This window comes from Ranitomeya imitator, chromosome 1, assembly GCF_032444005.1.
Source record: "Ranitomeya imitator isolate aRanImi1 chromosome 1, aRanImi1.pri, whole genome shotgun sequence".
NCBI classification, from domain to species: Eukaryota; Metazoa; Chordata; class Amphibia; order Anura; family Dendrobatidae; genus Ranitomeya; species Ranitomeya imitator.
In genome coordinates, this window is record NC_091282.1 from 313,173,442 (window position 1) to 313,185,842 (window position 12,401).

At 40.7% G+C, this 12,401-nt stretch overlaps 1 protein-coding gene across 1 annotated transcript in view; it reads left to right on the forward strand.

The window, feature by feature from the left end:
• PRODH (proline dehydrogenase 1) overlaps window positions 1-12,401 on the forward strand; it is a 220,076-nt gene that overhangs the window by 194,481 nt on the left and 13,194 nt on the right. Inside the window, exon 12 of the mRNA XM_069758514.1 lies at window positions 9,486-9,584. Coding sequence (XP_069614615.1) covers window positions 9,486-9,584 — 99 coding nt within the window. The remainder of the gene's footprint in view (window positions 1-9,485; window positions 9,585-12,401) is intronic.

Sequence of the window (12,401 nt, forward strand, 5' to 3'; positions counted from 1 at the left end):
TGACCTTACCGCCTCTGCAGCCAGTTGAGATGACCTTACTGCCTCTGCAGCCAGTTGAGATGACCTTACTGCCTCTGCAGCCAGTTCAGATGACCTTACCGCCTCTGCAGCCAGTTGAGATGACCTTACCGCCTCTGCAGCCAGTTGAGATGACCTTACCGCCTCTGCAGCCAGTTGAGATGACCTTACCGCCTCTGCAGCCAGTTGAGATGACCTTACCGCCTCTGCAGCCAGTTGAGATGACCTTACCGCCTCTGCAGCCAGTTGAGATGACCTTACCGCCTCTGCAGCCAGTTGAGATGACCTTACCGCCTCTGCAGCCAGTTGAGATGACCTTACCGCCTCTGCAGCCAGTTGAGATGACCTTACCGCCTCTGCAGCCAGTTGAGATGACCTTACCGCCTCTGCAGCCAGTTGAGATGACCTTACTGCCTCTGCAGCCAGTTGAGATGACCTTACCGCCTCTGCAGCCAGTTGAACAGAACAAGATCCCATTGGGAGGGAGCTGTCGATCAGATCGGGATTTGTTTCCATACTAGCTGCTGTGTAAATGGCACCACTTACCCACTGCTGCAGCTAATGCTTTCTGCTCTACTAACCCAGCATATGCAGTATGCCCAGTAGTCTGGCTCTGGAGGCAGTGAGTGGGTATTTTCTAGCACCAAGCAGACTGCATGGTTGAGAGCGTTGTATCTAGGGAGGCTGTTTGTTTCAGCTGCTGTTTTCCTCTGGAATGAAGCTCACAAAGTAATTGATCCTGGAGCACCAGCTCACTGCACTCATAGGTGTATGTCCCATATCATATACTGTAATCATACTCTTAGGATGTGTGCACACGTTCTGCATTTTTTGCGTTTTATTCGCTATAAAACCGCGAAAAAAGCGCATCCATTAAGCATCCTATTAATAGAACGCAATCCGCAATTTTTGTGCATATGTTGCATTTTTTTCCCCGAAAAAAACCACAGCATGTTAATTAATTTTGCGGATTTCCCGCTATTTAATGTATTGGGACCCTCCGGGAAAAAAATGTGAAGGATCCACGCAAAAAACGCATGCGGATTTCCTGCAGAAAAAGTCCGGTTTTGTTCAGGAAATTTCTGCCAATAATCATGACGTGTGCACATAACCTTAACATTTATGTATTATTTAAATGTGTGTAATGAGTATACACATGTGTATTGTGCTTTATTACATCATAGAAACATATAAGCAATTCATAGGTTTTGAAACTTTTGTTAAGAAATACATCACGTTTATGCAAAGACTGAATATTTACAGTGTTGTCACTCATTTTTCAAGAGTTCTATAATTAGTCCTAGCATGATGGATATCCGCTTCTGCGCAAAATCCTGACTGATGACAATGAATTAATCACAATTTCTGTGTTTTTTTTTTTTTTTGTTTGTTTTTGTTTTTTTATCCATCTCCTGATTGAGGATTGACCACAGGTTCTCAAGACGATTGAGATCTGGGGAGTTTTCCTGGCCATAGACACAAAATTTCAATGTTTTGTTCACTGAGCCACTAGTTTTTTTTCTTTTGCCTTGACATGGTCCTCCATTATGTTGGATACACCTTTGTTCATCACCCAATTTCTCCTGGATCATTGGAAGAAGATGCTCTTGGTAGATGTGTAGAAACCATTGGCAGTGTTTAAAAAAAAAAAAAAAACTAATTTGAGGAAGTGAACTCCCGTGGATGAAAAGCAACCACACACAAGAAAAACTTCAATGCTTCAAGGACAGACTGAAATTCTTCAAGAAGTACAGAGATTGAGCTGCAGAGAACTGGGGTAAAGTTGTTTTCTCTGATGAAGCCCCCTTCAGTCTATTGGGGACATCTGGAAGAATGATTGTCCGGAAAAGAGGCGAGTGTTTCCATGAGTTCTGTCAGGTCAACAGTAAACATCCCGAGACCCTTCATATATGGGGATGCTTTTCATCCAAAGGTTCTTACTTTTAATTAAGAACGCTGAACACTACCATAAATAAACAATGTTTTCTAAAAAGCCTCCAAGAGCAACTTCTCCCAACAATTCAGAAGATTCAGAAGACTTTTGCTGATGGACAATGCTTTTTTTCAGGATGATGGAGCAGCAGGTCACAAGACAAAAGTGAAAAGGAAGTGGCTTGGGGAACAAAACAATGAAATGTTTGGTCTATGACAGTTAACTTTTTCACATCTAAAATCCCATTGAGAAGCTATGGACAATCCTAAAAAAGCATAGAAATTATGACAAACTCCAAGCACTCTATAGGTTAGAATAGGTGGCCTCAGTCAGGATTTGACCTAGGAGCTGATATCCAGCTTGCCGGGGTGAAGTGCAGAAGTCTTGAAACACAACACTGAGAATATTGAGTCTTTCTATAAACTTAATAGATTTGTCAATAAAAGTGAAAAAAAACTTCTGAAATGCTTATAATTATATTTCCTTGACCATATAAACATCTGACTAAAAGATCTCTCCGTAATTCCTTACACATAAGATAAAACCATTAGCCTTTATTGTAACTATTAAAATGACACAATACAAAAGAAACAACCGCTACACCGACACCAGAGGAAAAATGAGAAATGAACACCACAGGGAGGTACCAGCGAGGTTGGCACCCTAAGGACCTGCGCAATGGCGCCCTCACTCCACGGCAGCTCACCCTACTAGCCCTGTATGGACCTGTTAATATCAGGGAGGGGAGAAAGATTATAGGTAGGTGGGATAGAGGAGATGTGTATTAGAGATGTCTCAAATGGATCGCATGCTGACTTTCTATTTCTTCAGTTAAATATCTATAGATCTTCCCCTAATTGTTGAGGATCTGTCTTGTATGGCAGAGCCTAAGCTGACTATGCAGATTATTAGCATGCAAAACATCTATACACTCTTCTATCTGTATCCTAGATTGATGATAGCCTGTCCTATGCTCTGATAATCTAACCTATGCTCTGATGTACCTGCCTGTGGGAATAAACACCCTGGGACCACAGATGGTGTCCCCACTAGCAGGGAGGGGTGTGAATTCAGATTTCAGAATGCGCTCAATGGCCAGATAGGCGTCAGTAAACCCCTCTCTGAATCACACCAGAGAGGGGATTGACCCTTTTTACTGACGTCTATCTGGCCATTGAGCGTATTGTGAAATCTGAATTTAGGTGATGCTTCTGAGATAAGTACTCTTTGCTTTGTATCATACTCCTGATGAACCTTGGAAGAGGGGAAACGCGTTGAGTTGCAGTTCGGCTTGGAGTGTCACAGGGTTTTGTTGTGTCATTTTGTTGTTGGTGTTGGCATCTATGCTGATTGCATTGAGAGGGGTGTCTGATTATGTGGGGATCCCCAATGGTTCAATTTAATATAGGGGTCTGGTTTATCTGAGGTCTGTACTATACGTATCTATCTTTATAAGAGCCTCCTATGGATTAACCATCACTGCAATTCTGATATGGTGGTCCTACTATAATTAGCAATTAATTCCAGCCCTATTATCTATCAATCCCTCTGCACCAGCTCTGTATTTTGCACACTGCACTGAGTCACTTTCTTCTGTCCTAAGCCGATGCTGTAGCTAAAACACTATCGATATCTGGTATCCTTTGATAAGGATCAAGTCTACCACTCCCTGGTAGTGGGGACACCAACTGTGGTCCCAGGGTGTTTATTCCCACAGGCAGGTACATCAGAGCATAGGTTAGATTATCAGAGCATAGGACAGGCTATCATCAATCTAGGATACAGATAGAAGTGTATAGACGTTTTGCATGCTAATAATCTGCATAGTCAGCTTAGGCTCTGCCATACAAGGTAGATCCTCAACAATTAGGGGAAGCTCTATAGATATTTAACTGAAGAAATAGAAAGTCAGCATGCGATCCATTTGAGACATCTCTAATACATATCTCCTCTATCCCACCTACCTATAATCTTTCTCCCCTCCTTGATATTAACAGGGCTAGTAGGGTGAGTCGCCGTGGAGTGGGGGCTGCATTGTGCAGGTCCTTAGGGTGCCAACGTCCGCTGGTAGGTAGGGAGACTCAGGCCGGCACAGGGATAGGCACCTCCCTGTGGTGTTCATTTCTCATTTTTCCTCTGGTGTCGGTGTAGCGGTTGTTTCTTTTGTATTGTGTCATTTTAATAGTTACAATAAAGGTTAGTGGTTTTATCTTATGTGTAAGGAATTCCGGTGAGCTCTTCTAATCAATCCTTACAACTGAATCCGTTTTTGCTGTGATATACCAATCTGACTAAAAGATCTAACACTGAAGCAACAGACTTTGTATAAACTAAAATTTGTGTTCCTCTCCACACGTTTGACCACAACACACATAAACCCACACACTGGGCATATACTCACAATATATACATCAGAGGACCAATAAATAGGATGAGTCTATACACGTGAGTGTGTGTGCTTAATGTGATATATATGTGTTAACAGATGTAAAATATGCGGATGACCCACCTTGCTGCTTTTAGGACATAAAAGAATAGGGCTCTGAAAGTCCCCCATTCAAGCATATGTAAGCTAGTACACCAATTATTATAATAGGGTTGTGTCCACACGTTCTTTAGTGCTGCGTTCACATTGGAAAATTTGGGCCCCCTGTTTTTAGGAGTAGTATGGGGGTATTGGCAGCCAGGCCACAGTGATTAAACACTTAGTCTGTTCTGTGGAACAGTAAGGCTTTGTGCACATGTTCAGAAAGTTAGCAGAATTTTCCTGAACAAAACCGACTCCCTGCGCAGGAATTCCGCTCGCTTTTTTTTTTTGCGCTTTTTTTTACGGATTTTTCAGGAGGTTCCCAATGCAATAATATAGCGCAAAATCTGCAAAAAATCCGCAAAATTAATGAACATGCTGCTTTTTTTTCCCGCAAAGCGTTTTTATCACGGAAAAAAACGCAACATGTGCACAAAATTTGCGGAATGCATTAAAAATGATAGGAGGCTTAATGTAAGCGTTTTTTGCAGTTGAAAACCACCAAAAAGCGCAAAAAAATTCGGAACGTGTGCTCCTAGCCTTAAAGGGACACTGTCACCTGGATTTGGAGGGAAAAATCTTCAGCCATGGAGGCGGGGTTTGGGGGTTTTTGATTCACCCTTTCCTTACCCACTGGCTGCATGCTGGCTGCAATATTGGATTGAAGTTCATTCTCTGTCCTCCATAGTACACGCCTGCGCAAGGCAAGATTGCTTTGTGCAGGCATGTACTACGGAGGACAGAGAATGAACTTCAATCCAATATTGCAGCCAGCATGCAGCCAGTGGGTAAGGAAAGGGTGAATCAAAAACCCCCAAACCCCGCCTCCATGGCTGAAGATTGTTCCCTCCAAATTCAGGTGACAGTGTCCCTTTAAGGTTGCTTAGACAAACCTTTTAAAGGGTCAGCTGGTCACATAGTGATAATATATGGCAAATGGCATGTCTGAGGTCCTGTGGAGCCCATGCTTCAATAGGTCAAAACTGTTACTGCAGTAGGAGAGACCTACACAATGTTAGGTGATTTGTATAAGCAACAAGACATAAGACAGCAAAGTTTAGGCAACATGGCCAAAACAAATTTGAACCTGACCAATAGTTTATGGTCCCATTCTATGGTATCTTGTGGCTTTGAGATTAAGTACTTGAGTCTTCACTGGAGAGGGCCCTTGTTTTATTTGGAGGGGGGAGGTAGCTACAACCTCTAGACAGGCTGCTTTGTTCTGTCTTGTATACTAGATTCTTCTTCCAGGCTACAGCTTGCATGATGTATCCCCCTAAGGGTATGTGCCCACGCTGCGGATTTTCCTGCGGATTTTTCCACATCGGATTTGGAAAATCCGCAGTGCAAAACCACTGCGGTTTTCACTGCGGATTTTCTTGCGGTTTCTTCTGCGGATTCTTCTGCGGTTTTTCACCAGCACTTTCCTATTGGTGCTGGTTGCAAACCGCTGCTGAATCCGCACAAACAATTGTCATGCTGCGGAAAATAATCCGCAGCGTTTCCGTGCTGCATTTTCCGCAGCCTGTGCACAGCGTTTTTTTTTCCCTTAGGTTTACATGGTACTGTAAACTTTAGGAAAACTGCTGCGGATCTGCAGCGGTCAAATCCGCTGCGGATCCGCAGCAAAAACCGCAGCGTGTGCACACAGCCTAATTCTGTCCTAACGTCCGTGGGCTTCGTATAAGGAAATAAACTTGCTGACACAGTAAGAATTAGAGTGTGGCTTCCATCCAGCCATGTTTAAAGTTGAACGTTTTCCACCATTTGGAAAGAGTAAATTTGGGTGTGTATAGATCTCGGAGGAGGGCGAGTGAGACCTTTCCAACTTTGGGGTAATAATGTGTTTAGTCAGCACTGAGAATAGTGGTGCCTGTGAAGCTGACGGAGCAATCCAAAGCCGACTCCGTTAGCTCAGACGGGTTATTCAGTGAATTTGGAAGCTTCAAATACAAATATTGTAATACAATCGTCCTTTGAATTGTTGCAGCGTTGGGCAAAGTCTCATAATGCATATAATTACAGTTCAACATCACACAACTATAAAACACTGTTTAAGCACGTTACAACACTTTAATCTGCTGTATTTGCCATTTGCAATAATTAATATAAACTCGGCAAGAATTTGTAGCCCACTTATCAGGAACAAGGGTATACTTTACATTCTGGTTGAAAGTTGAGTACATATGCTTTACAGCACATCCAGCCTGCGGAGAATGGCTTATTACAGTTTAGTAATGGCATCTTCTGGAGTCGTTTCAGTGCTGCTAGCTATGTGTATCCGAGCCAAGAAGAGAAGCTCTGTACACTGTCCGAGCATCATTTCTCAGGTGATGCCTAAAATAGGAAATTGGAGACTGATACCAAGAGAACAGTGTAGTTCACTAATAGCCCAGGAAATGGAGAATGTGGGAGTATTTTCTCATTTGCTTTATATTTTCATAAATGGTCCTTGTTCTCTAATAAAAAAAAATACAATAAACTGTTTTTAAAGGGAACTTGTCATATTGAAAATGGTGTCTGATCTGCAGTATAGATGATGTGAGAGCAGGAGGAGTTGATCATATTAGTATATATTTGTGTTGGAGAAACTTTAATGAAAATTGCATTTTTTGTTTATTGAAATACCTGGTGTTTTTATGTGAGTCCAGTGGGTGGTCCTAGTCAGTGATTGACAGTCTTCTCTGCAGAGAAAGCTGTCAATTGCTGAGTTGGACCACTGACTGGACTCTTGTTTTATTCATTGATATACCTGGTGTTTGTATGTGAGTCCAGTGGGCGGTCCTACTCAGTGATTGACCATTTTCTCTGCATGCACAGTCATACAGGGAAGACTCAATTATTGAGTGGGACCGCCCACTGGACTTGTGTACAAGTGTGAGGAGACCGCAGGCACGTAGGATGCAGTAACGGACTGTACATAGACCAAGGGTGATAGGGGTTTATTATACATCAGAGACTCCACGCAGGGAGAAACCTGAGGGATAATATTCCCTAATACAGCAAATGGCTTATAGGGATAACTTGGGGAACAATGACAAGTAAAGCAGACAATTCAATTAAATAGAACTTATCACTCAAACACGAGTCATGGTCGAACTCCTGTCTTTGACTGGGGCCGCTTAGGTTGCGTCACAGTGGGAGTCTGTCACAGTCCTGAGGAAGATGGGATATTATCTCCTGACGTTGGCTTTGTCCTCTCATGGTCCTGACGATGGCGTCGACTCTTCGATATCCTGACGCGGGTCTTGGGTCCAGCAGATGAGGCGATGAAGAGGGAAACGTCCTTATCCTCAGCGATGAGTGTCCCAACACTACGGAGACCTGCAGCACTGCCCAAACACACTTTATAGCGGGCAGCCTGGTTCACTGTGCCATATCGTTGCGTCCCTAAGTCTCTTACGGTCAGTGCTGTCACCGGGGGCGGCTGTGGCAGCGGTCTCAGTGAGGGCAGCGGGGACAGCGGTGTCTGAGCAGGACCCAGTCGGTAGTCTCCTGTCAAAGTGCTTTGCCGTCCCAGGCTCTACTCTACTCTGCCCAGTCGCCTCACAGCTGATTTTACCTCACGGGCGTCTCGCGCACTCGATGTTCCCGCCCAAACTTTTTGAATCTTCGCGCACGAACATCCGCTCGGCTTGACCACGCCCCCTTCTCTCGAGTACAGGGAGCCATCCCGCACATTAAGCTTTCCCCCTGTAATTTAGGTGACAGCCCAGATGGTTCCTGACCCGTTACGGAGGAGACATGCCTAGTTTGTTTCTTCCCCTTACACAAATGTCATGGATTTTAATTACCGTAATAAAATACAAGTTAGGCTGTAGTCACAAATCACAAATGACGCTGTTTTTTTTTTTTGTTTGTTTTTTTTTCAAACCTGGCAGTACACAGGCATTCAGTCCTATTCCTCAACATCAGATCAGAAAATGACATGCTCTCAGTTGTTTTCTTTTCCTCGGCTCTGTGATGATCAGAGTGCTGTCTGATATATTATATATACAAGAAAAAAAGAAAAGAGAAAGGATTTGATATCCGAAACGTTGCCACGCCGTTCAGGCAATAAAGTCCACATCATTTTTGTTATTATTTGGTGCTGCTTTTCTTTTTTTCTTGTATTGTTTGAGGCCATTTGGATAGCTGGCTGGATGAGCTTTGCACCGTGACTGAAGGTATTCTCTGGATGCTGTTCCAATTTTGTTCACTATATATATATATATATATATATATATATATATATATATATATATATATATATATATATATATATATATATATATATATATATATATATTCGGACAATTCTCAAACCTTACATACAGATGTGTGAATACACCCTTATATTGAATCTTTTATCAACCTGTGTCATTGTCGTTCTGCTCAGCGTCTTCTCTGTATTGTGCAGTCCACATGTCGGACTGCATGTACATTTTCACAGCTTCCCTTTACGCTATGAAATCTTACAGGGTTAGTATTGGAACCAGTTACCGTAGATTGGTCTTTGATGGCTTAAAGTATACTGATGATGATGTCTGTAAAGCGCTGCAAAATAAGATAGCGCTATATAAGCAAAGCATATTAAATAAATTATTGCAGTTTCCTGCCAAACCTTCAGGTATTCTACCTATGAGACTCCGAATTGCTTAACTTTTTTTTTTTTCTGTGCCAAATTTGTCGCTCTTCCCTTTTTGTTTTTGGTTTTTTTATTTTATTTTTTTTTTTAGAAATTGTAATTTGATCTATGTATAGAAATAATATACTGAAATAAAAAATAAAATGCAGCAAACGATATTAACTCCCTGGATGTCACAGGATTCTATCTATAATTTTAGTACCATTGTGAGGACATTGAGTCTCTAAAAATTGCATTTTTTATCTTAATATATTAAACGGCAGGGCAACAAAAAAAAAAATTCTGTATCTGAATGAAAAATGTCATTTTAGTAGGTGTGTAATTCTATATGAAATCATGGGAGCTATTGTGTGACTTGATTATACCCTTTTGTGCAACAGATGCCTTGATTATGTCTTGGAGGAGATCCGACACAATCGCAAAGCAAATGTGATGGTAGCCTCTCACAATGAAGACACAGTAAAATTCACTCTGAAAAGGTGGGTAGGTTCAATCCGTAACAGACTGCATTTATTGCGTGAGCTCTGAATAGCATGTATGACTGTTGCATTTGCTTCATAATAAGACTAGATTTTACAGTAGAGCAGAAGCTTACTGATTCCAACCAGCATTGCCCTAAAGTCTCCTGACCCCATTACCGGCCAGGATTCCAATAATTAGGTTCTAACAAAGGCGCTGCTCCACGTAGAATATTTTTAATGGCTAAATCTATCCCAAAATTTAAAAAAAAATAAAAAATTGTGTTTACACTTATTAAAAATACTTGTATTAACTTAGATTCCAAGAATAACATTATGGATTACACTTGTTGCTGTTAGCATTGATCCATTACTGTGTCCATCCTGTAGCAAGATGGACTCGCATGCTCAGTCTTGAGGCTTTTTGCTCCATTGGACTTGCAAAGGTATTCCAGGGCTGCCTGTCCATCTGAAATCCTATAAAAATGGGTCATTGTGCCCATGTGAACAGCGCCACCTTCTAGAAAAACCTTTTAAAATGTTTATGTGGTGCCTCTGATTTCTACATCAGTCATTGAGATACACCGCTATCTGACAACGTCCGATTCTCAGTATTTGGACACTTGCATGGTACCTCTGCCGGGTGTCAGATGGTTGCGTAGGCTTCCGTCCCAATGCGGTGTGCAACATAGTCTCTGATCATGTGGTGTGGAAATGCGGAGCTTTGAGCATAATCATTTTTTGATGACCTAATCGGCTCATGAACCACAGATGGGTCAATAAAGTGAATTGATGGGAGAAATTTGTGAGCATAAACTGTACACGAAAAGATGAATCTTGAGTTTTGGGGTTTTTTTTTTAGGATACTATGGTTTCCAGTGCCAGGATGACCCACGCATTTCATTCCTCTATGTAATCGATCTTCCTGAATACGTATCCAGTCACATTATAAAGTGCATCTAATTATGTACCCGAAGAAACACCAGCTCAGAGTAGAAACATATTTTTATTAATCTATTTAAGGAAAAATCTGCCGTTTGAATAACTTGTATCCATGAGTGACATATAAGGGAGCATTTGTGGTGAATACGGTAGTTTTGTTTTATTTATTTTTTTTGCTTCAAAAATAATTACAATCCATGCTGAAAAGTGAGTAAATAATAATAAAAAAATTCCTAAATTTATTGTACGTACATTACATATTTTCTGGGGGGCTTATGTACTGTATTTGAGATGTGTGTGTATGTGTACATATATATATATATATATATATATATATATATATATGTATGTATATGTATATGTATATGTATATATATATATATATATATATATGTGTATATGTATATATATATATATATATATATGTATATATATATATATATATATATATATATGTATATGTATATATATGTATATATATATATATGTATATATATATATATTTAATACATATACACACACACACACACACACACACACTCTCTCACTCCATTATTCTTCAGCTACGTCATGACCTTATATCAGGAAATCTATTCACATGAACTGTGAAATGTATGTAAAAGGCACAGCTTCTGACTTATGCTAATATTATCTCCATGCTCTGACAGAATCCACTTACGATCCCATTACTCATAGCATGTAGGACAAATGTAGTAACCACAATTCTTCTTAATGTGTCATTTCTGATCCATCAGGCACAACACAAAGGCTCTAGAATTATTAGTCTTTACTCGCTCTAGCTCTAAATCCCGCGCACTGTGGATTTAATTATTCTTCAATGAATGCCTAATGTGCTTGATTTAGGTAGGCCAACGCAGTGCAATAATAGTCTATTTATGCAGGAGGTTGTTTTTTTTTTTTTTTATATTGATTTCTTTTTATTAAAAGGAGAGAGTTCCTGGTATTGAAATTTCTGAGCTGGTCTGAACTAATTTCTCAGCAAATCGTTATTTAGTGCTGTTAGAGATAAAAAAGTACAAAAGTGTTCCCTCTCTCGGGGGTCGTTCACACAAGCGTGTGACACTGCTGAGCGCTATGTGATATTTTATCATATAGCACTCAACCCAATGTTATACTATGGGGCAGTGCTGATCTGCCAGTTTTTTGTTTTTTTGTTTTTTTCCATACCGAATTGGCATGAGAAAACAATTGCATTATGTTGCAGGTGCATCTGATAATCAGATCAAGAGCACCTACTCAAGTCTATGGTACGAGTGAAACATTAGACTGCGCTCAGATGTCGTCAGCGTGCGGTCTGATTATCGCGGACACAGAGACTGGAGAAGATGGAGAAATTAAGTTCTCCATCTTCTTATCACCTGTGATACGATTCTCTTATGCAAGAGAATTGGATCACACCAAGGTGACACTCTGATCAACCTCGGACAGAATTTGATCCAAGGGACATTAGCAGAATTAGCCCGATTTGCTCTCGAATCAAAGGCTGTGTGACCCCAGCTTTTACAAAGACCATGGCATTGATTATATTATGATTGATCACAAGTACACCATCTGGGTATAGGGAAAAAGAATGGTGGTCATTATTGCTTATTAAGATTCAGTATACATGATATTCACACCATAATTATTGCTGTGGATAAGCATTTCTTTGAGAACCTTAGAGCAGAAGATAAATGGACTTTCAAGTGGACCAAAGTTTTTTTGTTTTGTTTGTTTTTTTTAAAGCTAGAAAAGTGCGTAAAGGATAATCCACCAATATTATTTTTCCATAAAATGTATTGATCACTAATCATAATACACTTTCTGCCCAACTATCTGAAACACCACCTCCATTCAGCTATTTGAAGGGGATGTGGCACTCTCCCAAATGCTGCG